The sequence below is a fragment of the Protomyctophum bolini genome (genome assembly GCF_963924005.1).
Source record: "Protomyctophum bolini genome assembly, chromosome: 14".
Taxonomy (NCBI): domain Eukaryota; kingdom Metazoa; phylum Chordata; class Actinopteri; order Myctophiformes; family Myctophidae; genus Protomyctophum; species Protomyctophum bolini.
The window spans coordinates 37772620-37787055 of NC_137875.1; the positions used below are offsets into that span (position 1 = coordinate 37772620).

General features: G+C 43.1%; 1 protein-coding gene across 1 annotated transcript in view; it reads right to left on the bottom strand.

Annotated features, from left to right (window-relative positions):
- The window catches only part of cep170aa (centrosomal protein 170Aa), a 76500-nt gene that overhangs the window by 56937 nt on the left and 5127 nt on the right, over positions 1 to 14436 (bottom strand). The window contains 2 exon segments of the mRNA XM_080782469.1: positions 6233 to 6369; positions 6617 to 6665. Of these exon segments, the coding sequence (XP_080638595.1) occupies positions 6233 to 6337 (105 nt within the window). The 5' untranslated portion in view covers positions 6338 to 6369; positions 6617 to 6665.

Below are 14436 nucleotides of genomic sequence, written 5' to 3' on the forward strand. Positions count from 1 at the left end.
GCTATAAGCCCATCAGCTATTTAGAGGACAAGGTGAATTGCTAGAAACAAAGACCCATCAACCTTGTATAGAAGAATGAAACATCAAGGTCACAGCCTGGGGAGATAATGGCAAACTGTGAATTCCAGCTAACATTCATCATTAGAAATCTTGACATACTTAATGTTAAATCAAGGCAGAATACTTTTCCTTTATTTTGGGGCGCCTCTGTTTCTAAATGTCCGACTCTGTATATGCATGACTCACAGCCATGTTGCCAGTTGCAGCTAACATAAAGATTATTAAGATTATGTGGAAGGAATTCTTTAGTGACCGATTTTTCAACAATGAATGTCCTTGACCAGTAAGAAAAAGACGTTATTTACTTAAATTAATTGAATTAGTAATAAACAAGTGCAATAACTATACTGTTTTACCCTTTGGTAAACACACAGCCAACCCTTAAACTGACAAATCACAGACCCATTAATCAATCAGAAAAAAGGAATAATTAGGGACAAATGTGGACATATCCAGCAATGGGTTACACATTGCATCTTTTGCAGTCACTTTGGAACAAATAGCGGCATTTCTGCAAGATTAAGACATTTTTTCTATATTTAAATCATATACAAAAAAATGCCTTCGATTTAAGATGTACAGTAGCATCTCTGTTTACATGTGCAGTAGGCCTAGCGGTTTACTCGATACAGATAGTAGTCCTTAGGGTTGTTGTATGAAATAAATAAATAAACACAGAAATCCAAAAAGGCTTCATGGGGTGTGTAATTGATAGAAAGTATGTAAGACACGTATATGTCTGCTGATCTAGGATTCAGATCCCTGCACCAGTCTTCTTCCCTGTGTCTCCCACACAGTCTCCCTCTTGGCTTTCCAACTATCTGACTAAACAAAAGCAGAAGATACAAAAGAGTGCTGGAGTTCCCACTGCGGTCTTATCTTAACTGAGTTTCTCAGAGTGTCCTCTCAGCAGAAAGTGGGAGTCCCCCCACAGGCCTATAACCTATTGCACATGGCTGACGGAAAAGACTGCCCATTTCAGCTGGACTGAGCCACATTTAGCTGCTTGTTTCCTGAGAGTCAAGCCAACCGTCTCCCAGATTTAGCTTAGTGAGAGTGCGGGTAGGGCTATATCAAACAAGAAGAGAGAGAATCAGATTAAAAAGAGATTTAACATGGAGCACGACTACCGCTTCCACGGCTTAGACCTGACCTGATTTAGTGTTTTATAAACAGTATGTATGCAAACAGACAACATAGAAAATATGGTCTGGTGATGTCCGAACTGAACCTAAGCCACAGGAGAGAGAGAAAAATCATATAATCACGCGCACACACCCACACCCACACCCACCCACCCACACCCACACCCACACCCACACCCACACCCACACCACACACACACACACACACACACACACACACACACACACACACACACACACACACACACACACACACACACACACACACACACACACAGGATATGATGCAGAGAGCCATGGAGAGGAGGATGTCCAACTATATTATACGTCTATCTATACCACATCTCATCCAGTCTCTTCATTATCCATGGTTGGGGGGAAAAAAATCCTCTTGTGGTTCAGCCTGACAACATGGACACATAACTGTGTCCATGTAACCTCCAAGAATACATCGTTATTATGCTTTAACCACAACTACTTCAGTATCAATCTTCAACTGTGATTGCATAATTTGTAAACGGCAGCATTGTTCCAAACTGTTGGTTGGAGTGTGACTTGGCAAAAACAAGCTGCTTGCTTGGTCTATGAAAATAACACCACAATTCCAGAAATCTTGAGGCCAACGTTTTGCACTGTAACCACTGTTAATGTAATGGCTTTGATCCTACTGGGGACCAAGTGGGGTCTTTCAGCCCCCATTCAGGGCGGGAACCCATTTTGGGTGCCACCATTTTTGTATTTTTCCAGTTTTTCATGTGTTTATGAGGTGACAGTACTTCATTGGACACCCTGGAGTCGTTTGTATGTGCAATGGTGTATTAACTTTGTATTAAGGGTTTCTTCCTGGAGGCTGAACCCTTGACAGTCAAACGGGCCTGTGAAGTTGCTCGAGGGCCAAGGCTCCAAAAACAGTCAGCGATGCTTTTTGGTGGCTTTTATTGCTCCCAAACCTCCAGCTCCAGTGTAGATATTCACAACGGAAAAATAAAACAGCAAAAATAATACTGGCCAAAATAGAAAACAAAGAACTCAAAAATACTTAATGTACAACGTAGGAAAAAGGAAAAATAACAAACTACACTAGGCTATGCCCATGACATGGGCCCTAGCAGCTCTCTCATTGGGCTGTCAGCATGATGCCTGCCCAAGCATAACTGACTAGCTCTGCCTGCAGTCTCCCCTTTATAGGAGAGGATCCTACCACCCACAGAGAAGCAATTAAATATAAACAGTTAATCTACAAGCTCACAGCTATCAGCTGAACCTGAATAGGTAACCCCACACCTAGATGTTCTATTTTAGATTATACATCATATGGGGTTACATTCATTTCCCCCGATAATAGACATACTTTACACTTGACATTGTGGAACACCCCTACTCCTCAACAGTACTTGGCACCTTCCCCCCTTCTTAAAGTGACAGCCCTGGAAAGGCCATACAAACACTGAGGTTGCAATAAACACAGGTTAATAAATGGAATTTTTTCCCTTTGTGTATCATTTCATTTGTACATCCTGTAAATGCATACATCAACAGTATTGACATTATATGATATGATTATATGGACCTGTCTGCCCCACTACCCACAGTCTGTGTGGTATGTGCGTGCGTGCAATGTCCTTAATCAGTGTGTGTGTGTGTGTGTGTGTATAAGGCACGGGCTGCCCCGTGACAGGGCCAATGAAATAAACAGTAATATAGTGAGTGACATCACACTATCAGCCCCTCTCCGCCCTCGCCCTTTATCATACAACTACAGCTGTGGGTGCGGCTTCAGTTCACCACCCATCACCACCCACCAGGAAAACCAGGCATACTGGTTTGCCTTTGCCTGGCATACTGTACACTTTTTGGAAAAAGTTCTTCCTCCTTATATTAAAATAATACCTGATGACCATGTTTTAGGGTGGAAAAAAATCGTGGCACTCCATCTCGAAGCATTATGTTGTACTTTTAGCTATTGACAAATAGCACGTCAGGCCTAACTGGGTCAAGGAGTTAGAAATGTTCTCCTTGTGGTCATGTTGGTTACCTCGCATATCAAAAGACGTGTCCTGGACCAAACACACTATGACACAAACACACTATGACACAAACACACTATGACACAAACACACTAGACCTGAGGATAATTCTACAAATGTCTCCGCTTTGAATGGGTTAAAGCTGGAGCTGACTTACAAAGTATGGCTGCCCAGTGCCCTGCACTGCTCCTAAAGCAATCCATAGACTGGCTATAAAAGACCATAGAAGTTTCAACGTTGAGATTTGAGAACCACCAGCAAACATGTCTAAAACACCATGGCCAGTATATTCAATAAGAAGTCTTTTTGTTGCTCCATGGCCACTCAAATGCCAGGTAGGGCTAAAGGACCCAAATGTCCTTCAGTGTTTTTATTTGATGAATGAAATCCCCGGGCCGCAAGCATGACGTAACAAACCATATGAAACCATCGGAGAACTACAAAGACCAGGAGGCCGGCCTTGCACCGAGCACACCAGTATGTAAGTGGACATCCTTTTGCTCCACAAATGCCCCGAATGTTCGATTCATACTGAGCATATTAGGCCGTACGCTAAATGTATTTCGTGGTGTCATGGCCGATCTACAAGCTCACAATGCGTTGAATAGTGGCTTTGTGTGTATGTCTCTGTGTGTTCGTTGCATTTGGGGAACCCCATGGAACACGCAGCACATAGCAGTGAGCCATGTGATGAGACCATGCCCCGATTTATTAACTGTCACATGAGTGACACTCTCCAGCTAGACAAAGTGTCTGTGCTACTGTAGCATGCGCACGCACGCACGCACGCACATGCGCGTTAGGGCATTCTAGTCATTTTTACTAGTTGACTAGTTTACTAGTCGACTAGTTGTTTACAGTAACTACCTATTATGTAAAATATATATGTATATATATTATTATTTTTGGAAATAAATATTTGTACATTTAAAAACTGTGTACATTATAACTATAATCTACCTGATCTTGAGGCCTATACAATTTTTTTTTTAAATACACTTTTTTTCCCCTTATCAACTAGTCAACTAGTACCAACAAGGTCGACCAGTGGATTTACTAGTCGACTACTTGCTTAGTGAGTGCACACTTGCTTAGTGTGCACGCGCACGCGCACACGCACACGCACACGCACACACACACACACACACACACACACACACACACTTAGAGAAGGTGTTGGTAAAGTAATAACAGGTCCTGGAACCAAACTATTCCTAATTGTCCTGTCCTTTGAAGCCCACGCTGATCTGTTAACGTAATAAAGTATGTTCAGTGATTCAATGTAGAAGAGTGAGCGAAATGTGATTTAGTTTTGAGTTTGCTGATGAACTAATATGCAAAAAATCAGCAGCGTCTAACGACTTAACGAGATTAACGTCAAATACAGTACGGCCGCTGTGTACTGTACGTGTGCTCGTCAGTGGTGGAAAAAGCACTCGCATGTTTTACTCAGTACTGCCATGTAGAACTACCCCGTTACAAGTAAAAGTACAGAATTAAAAAATGTGCTTGAGAAAAAGTACAACGGTATTGGCATCAAAATGTACTTAAAGAGGTCACACGCTCTCTGCTGCTGGCTTTGGTACACACTAGTACACCTAGCGAGTGACAGTAGTATTATATAGTGGTAGCATAATCACATTTCAAAATGTAAAATACGAGTCGTGAAGCGAAAAACAACAACATAAGGAGCGCTTGGTTTGTTATATGGACAAGGAGGCAGTGTTTGGTGAATAATAATAGCTAATAATAATAGCTCAATGCATCGTGTCCCATGGCATGGGACAGCTGAATTATGTCAACGTACATTAAGTGCCAATGTTAAGGGCTCTATACACATTATGAGGAAAGATATAAACAAGCACACCCGTGGCTCTACAGTATACATAATCCAGACATGCGGAAAACTGTTTACTGTATGCCTGTTATAAATTAAAATTACCAACGCTCTATACATGGCGATGTTATCTATTGTCTTCGACTGAAATGCTAGTGTTCTGAACGTCTTCTGTACGATAATATAAAACAGGCACTTGGCAAGCAATAGAACACACTTAATCTGCGGTAGATTGCATGTATTGACAGAAAGTACCAGCCCCTACAAACTGTTCTGAGAAGATCTGGTATCTGGCCCACTTTCTATAAATAGTACTATATCTGAGGCATGCACGCACGCACGCACGCACGCACGCACGCACGCACGCACGCACGCACGCACGCACGCACACAAACAATCTCAAAGTCATCCACATGCACACACTCTAAACACACACACACACACACACACACACACACACACACACGTATGTTGCAATTGCAACAGCATCAAGTTGCTGCAGTACCAGAGTGTACAGTACCCTCCATCCAGGACCCTGACCTAGTCAATCACCTTCTATTAGCTTAGCTGTACAGAGGGGTCTTCACCTTGCTTACAGTATCTCACACAAGCATAGCCTGGTGTATTGGTGTAACATCTTGTGCATATCCTGCATATCCTGCAACTATCTCAATTCTAGTATGAGAGCATATTTCAAAAATAAGAGATTCTCTTCTGCCTTTTTTCGTATGTGTATTTTCTTTTCAGCATGAAAGAACATTGGTTCTTTCGGAAAAGTCATTGACTCAATGTGAGAAATCGAGAAATGACTGTGCATGACATGTGACAATCTGACATGCCATCATTGAGGGGGCCTTTAGCATCTAGTCTGTCTGTTTGTGTAGTATACATTACAGTATGTTGTATGAATGCGTGTGTGTAAATACCAGCTCAGTGGCCTTGTGGTTACTAGTTAGAGAGTGTCCGCCTTGAGACTGGGAGGTCGGGGTTCAATCCCCGGCCGGGTCATACCAAAGACTCTAAAAATGGGACCCATGCAGTGCCTCCCTGCTTGACACTCAGCATCAAGGGTTGGATTGGGGGTAAGTCCCTGCGACATACTAGCGTCATGTCCAGGGGGCCTCATGGCTCGTCAAGGCTACTATTATGTAAATGCATCTCACCTGCAGCATGAGTTCGCAGTCGTCACGTCCGACGAAGATCATTTCTCGGGGGAGGCGGTGGCGAGTCCCCCCGCTGTTCACCAGAAACCAGGAGGTCACACTCATATCTGCTTTCTGCTGCTGGCTTTGGTACACACCTATAGCGAATGACAGTAGTAGCATAATTTGTGGCACATTTCAAAATTTGAAACACGTGACGCAAAAGCAACATCATAAAAGGAGTGCTTGGTTTGTCATATGGACAGGTGGGCAGTGTTTTGGTGAAAATAATACAGTATAACTGAATACCATTAAGGCTTTTACACATTTATGTGGAAAGACGAAACACAAGCACACCCCAAGTGGTTATGAAATATTAGAAAGATGTGGTCTAGTAGTACACACCTCTAGTCCAGGACGCTCACTGCTGACGGCACGGCACGTTTAGGCCATCCTGAGAGGAGAGGAGACAAGAAAGAGGAGATTGTTGTTGTCAGGGAAGGAAACAAGGAGCTGAAACTGAACGTAAGATCACGTATTGATGTAAAGATAATGTTAACACGAGAAACAATTAAAAATAAAAAATAAATTAAGAACAGAAGGACAAAACAGGAGCCGCAGAGACAATAATTTTAGGTTGGATTACGATTTTTATAATCCAAACATTTTGGGTCTCGCCTGAGTTTCCTCATTTGTTTTTTGTTTTCCGCTGAATGAGTGAGGGGTCTGTCTTGCAGCGTGATGTCTGACGGACTGTCTAAGCCTGGGAAATTATGCTATTAAAGCTAGCTGGCTATCTGCATCCTCTCATTCTCTCTCCTACAGTGTAACGCTTTCTCGCTCTCTCTCACCCTGATCATTGCCAGATGCCGGAGGAGGAGGAAGTGATGTAGGAATGTTGGCTGAAGTCCCTTATAGCAGGACGTTTGTTTTCCCTCCCTCCTCCTCTCTCTCTCTCTCTCTTCTCCTTCAGACGAGCCGGAGAAAGGAGGTCAAACTACTGCTATACTCCAACTCTCTGACTAACCGCCCCAGAGCCAAGAGAACAACCTTAAACAAAAGTGAATAACTGGCGCTCGTATACTGGCTGTATAAATGAATAATTAACCGTCAGAACAGCTGGTTGGCTGAGTGACTGACTAACTGTTTGGCTGGCAGAAACGGCTGGCTGGTGCAGGCGAGTCTGGCGACTGACTTGCAATCTGACTGAATAACAGGCTGGCTGTATATTTGGTATACTGACTGACTTGCTGGCTGACTGACTGACTGCCTGTCGGCCTGGTTGTAATATGTCCGATGTGAAAACTGACTGCCATTTGGCCATTTCAACACACTCCATGTGATGATGAATGCTACTGTGAACTGGTGCTTGGCAGACTGAAAAACGACGGAAAAACGCTGCTACAAATCTGAAAAACGCAGCAGTGTGCACTGTGCAGACACCTTTGGTGGACCGCATTCTCCAAATGTACCATAGCAGAAAAAATAGCAGACCTACAAGCTCGTAGCGCGCCACTCGGTGGCGCGCTATGAGCTTGTAGATCTGCTATTTTTCAATAGCTAAAGCATAACATAATGCATAACACCAAAAGGGGTTCCGGCCCAAAATGGGTTAAGTTCTGAAATATCTTGCGGTGTAGTACTGAGTATCAGATTTAAATAATTACTTTTTTAAATATTTCAGATTTGACACGGCAAGCAACAGCGAGCTGTCAGAGAGGTATTATAAAGTGCCACGTCAGACCCATCAGACGGCAGAATTAACGATTATTGAGCTAAATCCTTGCGCCCCTGCCCTCTTTTAAGTACTAAAGAAAGCCCACATCAATAATCCTTGGGGTAAAGTTATAATCAGCTACACGTGCACACCTCTCACTGTAGTCAGTTTGAAGCCGTCACAAATGTATACCCGGCAATAGAACAATTAACAGCCATTCCTTATGGAAATAGTTTGATAGTCTGTATTTTACAAATGACAAGCAAGGCGAACTAGACTAGAGTAATTGTCCCACTATTTGAATGTTAAGTCTGTGGGGGGCTAGGCTACAGTGAGAGTAGGCCTAGGCTATACCGCATTGTTTAGCAGAGCTAACATACACAGAAATACAAGAGCATAGTGATAGTACCCATTACACTATAATTACTTGTGCCCTCCCCTCTGTAACCAAGGCATTAGAAGGCTAGCTGGCTCATTAACCGCTGTATACCCACCACAGAATGCAGAGTTAAGGAGAATGTGGTCAAAGGGGGCTAGCAATGCATCATAATACCAGTCTGTGTGCATGTCACTAAAACCCTCTCACTATCACACATCAAAAACATTTCACCCAGCTGGGGCACAGCAGAGACAGAGTTATAGGGAGAACTCCATACTTCAATATGCAATGCTGATTAGTACGACAAACACGTGTTTCCATATCATAGCATGATCTATTGTTTATTTGACATTTCTTTATGGGATGAGCCTCTTGAGATGCGTAAATCTCGTTTTCGAGGGGTTCCTCAAATGTGGGTGTCTTTTTCGCAACCACTTGCAACTTACAAGTACAGACCTAGAGTTGCAGACATGAATGCTGCACAGCAGCGTGTTTTTATTGGTCTCCTACAGTGGGTGGGATGCAAAGTAGACCAGATCAAAAGAGACATGAGGCAGACAGACAGACATTAGCCAGGCCTACTTTCCATGTTGTAACACAGTGCAGTTGCAACAAAACGCAATGTAGAAAAACGCAATTATGTATAATCATGAACTTTGTGTAATGTCGTAGAACAAAACATACAGTATATAGATCCAACATCTATAGCTTGTGGTTTGCTAGACAAGTAATTACTTAACAACAAAAAACAAACGCAGATAGCAGGGTCAAGTCAGTCAGCCAGGTATCTTGTAAAAATAAAAATAAAAAAATCACTGAACCCTGACCCATTCACTCATGGTAAGTAATTCTAGATAATCAGCGATCAAGAGCGGATTTTTCTAAAATAGCAGACCTACAAGCTTCCATCCATAGGACCTCTAATTGTCTAATATACAGATTTTGATGATCGCAAGAACAAAAATGTTTCTTTTGTACTTCATCTACCGAGCCTCCACAGCGACTGCATCCCACTGGGGTTAAGCTGTTCCAGAGCCTCGCCCCCCCCCCCGGGCTGTGAAATATCTTGCCCCATGGCCCCTACACATAGAGCTGCCCAGTCAATGGATATTTGTCAATCTGTAATAATGGGTGCAATTGTAGATTTTGGCCTAAGGGTGGCACTAGAGGAGCCTCATCCCAGATCAGTAGGATTCATACTCCCGCAAGACAGAATCCAATCAGTATAGTCTTCAAGACATTCCGTTTGTGATGAACAGAAAGACGAACTTACCAAGAGTCTCACTCCCAGCGGGGGTTAAAAGCGGGGCTAAAACTTTGCTTAATATTTTTTCTCAAAAAGGCGAATACAAAACATGGCTAAGTACTCCAACGACAACAACAACAACAGCAGTAGTTTTGTCTCAACTCCGCTCCGGGAGGCAGCATCCTGGCCAAGGGGTGAAGGGACAAATAATGACTTCATAGTTTGGCAGGAATTCACACAATCCCAAGACCTACACATTCTCTCTCACTCACTCACTCACTCACTCACACACGCACGCGCACGCACACACACACACACACACACACACACACACACACACACACACACACGCACACACAGGCACACACACACACACGCACACACACACACACACACACACACACACGCACACACACACACCGAGTGAAAGAGTGGGATTATTCTAAAATGACTGTGGATGCTTTGTATGGAGGAGATGGCCTGAGAGAGACGTGTGGTGGCCGTTTCCTGTGGTGGACAAAGCGCGCTCATCTTTGAATCCACAGGAAATTTGACAGTGACGGTTAATTTGCCGACTGCCTGAAACTAATGGGAAGCCACGTGTATGGTGTACTGTACGCTACAGTGGAACCACTGAAATGCTCCAAAGAGCCGTTGGGAGAATTCCTGAAAGATTATTGCATTTATTAGCGGAGCCGGATATACAGTATACTGTATGTCGAAGTCATCGACAAAATCATGGATTTCATCAGAATCACAGCTATGCTGATATAAAATATAACAGCGCGGCCTCTCGTTGAGATATTATTGCTTAACCACACCACTTTGTTGCGTACACGTCGAATAGTGAAAAATAGCCCAATGCAATTTCCAATAAATGTTCGCCTACTTTTGCTGAAAGCTTGCCTATTTTCCAAAAATAGTATGCCTATCATTCATGACATGCCCAAAATGGGGGCACTCTCTATCATCACAATGATAGATTCATAAAACACTGACTGACGCAGAAGAACAGATTCTGGCAAAATCAACTCGGTTACAAACAAGTGTAATCCTAAAATAACAAGTAGCATTTTAAAGTTGCATTACAGTCAGTGTTGGGAAACGCTGCGTTCAAGCAGGCCTGTGTGAAGTGATTAGACTGATCCACGTTGACTAATCCTGCGTATAGCTAAAGGACAATGTTTCCATTCTCCGTTTGAAATGTGATGTTCGGTGTAAGCACAGTTCACTTTAACAACTTAACCATCTCTTCCCTCCACTCACTGGCCATGAGCCAGCCAATCACAGGACATCCTCACGGGAAGTGACGTTAATTCATTCGTTGATGCAGTAGGCTATGTCTAATGCGCTCGCCTGCTGGGTCGTATAGCTATACTCCCGCCAACGTGTGTGTGTGTGGGGGGGAAGACGGAGGAGGGGTTTCCAGATGATGCAACAGCTGGGTAACTGTCCACTCTGAGTCTGTCCATCTCTCTCTCTCTCTCTCTCTCTCTCTCTAAACTCCATAATGGTCAACATCACAGTTATGCTCCTGGATAGCTGACTCACACCAACTGACAGCACTCAAACAGCAGCTGTGTGTAGCATAGTCATACAGTATGTGTACACACACACACACACACACACACACACACACACGCAATGCATAGACCGAAAAATATCACACCCGTGTGAAGTGAGGGGCGCTAATATATTAAAGTTTGATAATGTTGATAATGGTGATGTAAAACAAATGGTGACAAAACAAACTTAAATTATCTTCATTGTTAATGGCATTTAATGTTTGTGTTATAGGGACAAGATGACGTACATTTTTCCCTTCATTGTCAATGGCGTTTTTTAAAACAAACATTGAACTAAAGACAAACATTAAACCTCCTTCGTTGTCAATGGCGTTTTTAAAACAAACATTGAACTAAAGACAAACATTAAACCTCCTTCATTGTCAATGAACCACAGGACCACAACCAGGCTGCCGGCCCGGTTCTGGCGAGCCGCCACCACGTCCGAAACGGTAGAGAAATGACAGAGTTACCAATGTGGGGGTCTCAGGGGGTCCCCGGGAAGTCCCTGCCCCGGGCCCCTTCTGGGCATGCGCCCAGGGGGCCGGGCCGATTCCGGCGAGCCGCCCCACGTCCAAAACGGTTGAGAAATGACAGTGCTCATACCCACCCAGCCAGGAAGGCAGCCAGCCAGCCACACACATAGCTCCGTAAGGGAGTGGTTGCACCACTCAAAAATGACATGCTTTGGCTGTGTGCCTCTTATCTACTTAGCCTGTAAACTGAGCATGGAGTCAGTCAGACTTATCGAGAAAACACTGAGACCAATGCAGCTATGTATGAGAGAAATAATTAGACAATTGCTTGAACAAAAAGAACAGATGGCCCGAGTCCCACACAACAAGATGATTGACCATTAACCAGCAGTCTATTTCCAAATGCTCTTCAAAGTCAATTAGAAAGCTCTTTGTAATGATAAATAAGAGATCGATTAAATAACTGAACAATGTGTACTGTTCAGTTGAAGGCCAGTCATTTTCTGCAAATGATGCGGTCGGTGATTTGAGAACATACTGTAAGGGGCCCTGGGGGGCTAGACAGAACGAAAATGGTAACAGAAAAAAATGGCAACCTCCGAACAGACAGGCAGACGTACTAGCCTGATGCACAGACAAAGGTTTGTCTCTATAGTCCCCAGTGAGTCTATACTGTATATTATACAGTCTATTAATTGTTAAACATCCTGACAATAGACAACAGATCCTGCTGCACTTCTCTGTACCAAGAAGAATATCAACTCTGTTGCTTATATTGGCTGAATCTTGTCCTTCATTGACCAGGGTGTTAATCTTGCTCTAGAATCTCCTATGTGTAATCGAGTGCTCAACTGTGCCATCTTTCTTAGCTACAATTTCTGGATTATCGTGGTTTTGGGAGGCGTACATGGAAAATGTTGTGTCTTTTGCGCTAACGGTGTGCCTCACTGCCCTCCATAAATAGGTGGCGTGTGTGTGCAATGTGCATGTGTGCATATTCATCATACGCGGCAGATATAACCTATATTTTCAATGCACATGTATGCGAAAAGACTAAATCCGTGCCCTCATCTCACCTTGGAATTTACAACTACAGTATAAGGGTTTAATAATAGAGGTGGATAATTCCATTTTGTGGTTTTTGCTAGAGTTCCATTACATAGAATGTCATTCTACTACTGCATGATTGTCTCCACCAGGCCGAAGGCATGGGGAGAGAGTATGTTTTGCACTCCGTCCGTGTGTTCGTCCGTCCGTTACCAGCTAATCTCCGGCACCGTTGGCCCCATCCATGCCAAACTTTGCACACACACTCCCTGGATGCCAACGATGAACCTCTGCCCCAAATATTCCACAACGGCCTGTCATAGCGCCACCATGATGCCGATTTAGGCAAAACACATCTATGTAGATTACTCGTACACATTTAATCCATACATCACACAATTCGGTATACACTATCTCCATAGTCATGTGATCAACACGGATCTGCACCATTTCCCATCTTCCATCCTGATTGGCTAAGATTGGCTTCCAAAGCTCACATGATTGGTCCGCTTCGAACAAAAGGCCACAAATCACAAACACAGTGTGCAATTTCCGTGAAATTATGCACGCACATTTCCACTAGGCCGAGGAAGACATGCCAATCATTTTTTTCCAAATCAGCCTCATGGTGGCGCTATAACAGGGCAATTCCTGTTTTTACCTATAACTGCATTGATCTGTGTACAACTTTGTATGCTCACTCCCTAGAGGCCATGGAAAAAACATTTTCCCTGCATCCCTCCACATCTGCTGGTTATAGCGCCACCATGAGGCCAATTTCTGCAAAACACATTGTTTATATTAGTTGCACAGATTTCATCCAAATCTCACGCAAATCGGTACACATGATCTCTGTGGTCATGTGATCAAGACGAGTCTGTTGGATTTCTCAGATTCTACACTGATTGGTTATGATTGCCTTCCAAAGTTTTCAGGAGTGGCTCGTTTCGTACAAAATGCTGCAAATGTCCTGCTCATCCACAATTCTATCCTCAGAGATACTATTAGAGTGATCTGGCTCTGAATATTGTTGCGAAAAACAAACAAAAAAACATGTTTATATTACTCCAAAGCTCCAAATATCTCCAAATATCACACACACCCCTATCCTCCTGGTGAGGAGTAATGACACTCCTGTTGACTCTCATTGGAACAATGGAATGCGGAAGTGCTCATTCTATCTCAATGGAATAGTTCCAGCCAATGTTTGGAACTATCGCCCATAGGTACCTGCTTTGCGGCGAGATCAAAGCGTGTCACCACTCTCTTACTAGATTACTCTGGTATATGAGTATTTCAATGAATGTATCCTGTAATATGAAAAATGCAGCCTTGTTTTAGTTTTTTTCCCATTTTCTTTTTGTTTTTTATTGTCTTTTATTGTCTTTTCATCAATAAAAATTAAGTGGAAAAAAAAAACAATCTGTGTAACAATATTATGAAGAGTCAGCTTCTAGTTCATTTAATTTATGCAACAATTTCTCTCTCTCTAATGTCACAATTTCACCTTGTTCATTATCTAAAAAGAATGACTCTGAAAATGCAAAAGAGAGGTCAGCATTTTTTTTTATGAGTCAGGGCCCTTGGGGTCTGTCTCTGGACGATAGTCCAAACTAAAGAGCCTCATTTATAATGACAGCATCACAGCTCATAACAGCAAACCATAAATCAAATATGGACTCATTATCCCACACACAAAAGTGTGCGGAAAATATGTGTGCGCCCATGTGTGCATATTATGGACAGTCCATATCTCCACTCCTGGTCCACTTGCTCAGACTGCCAGAGTGCCAGT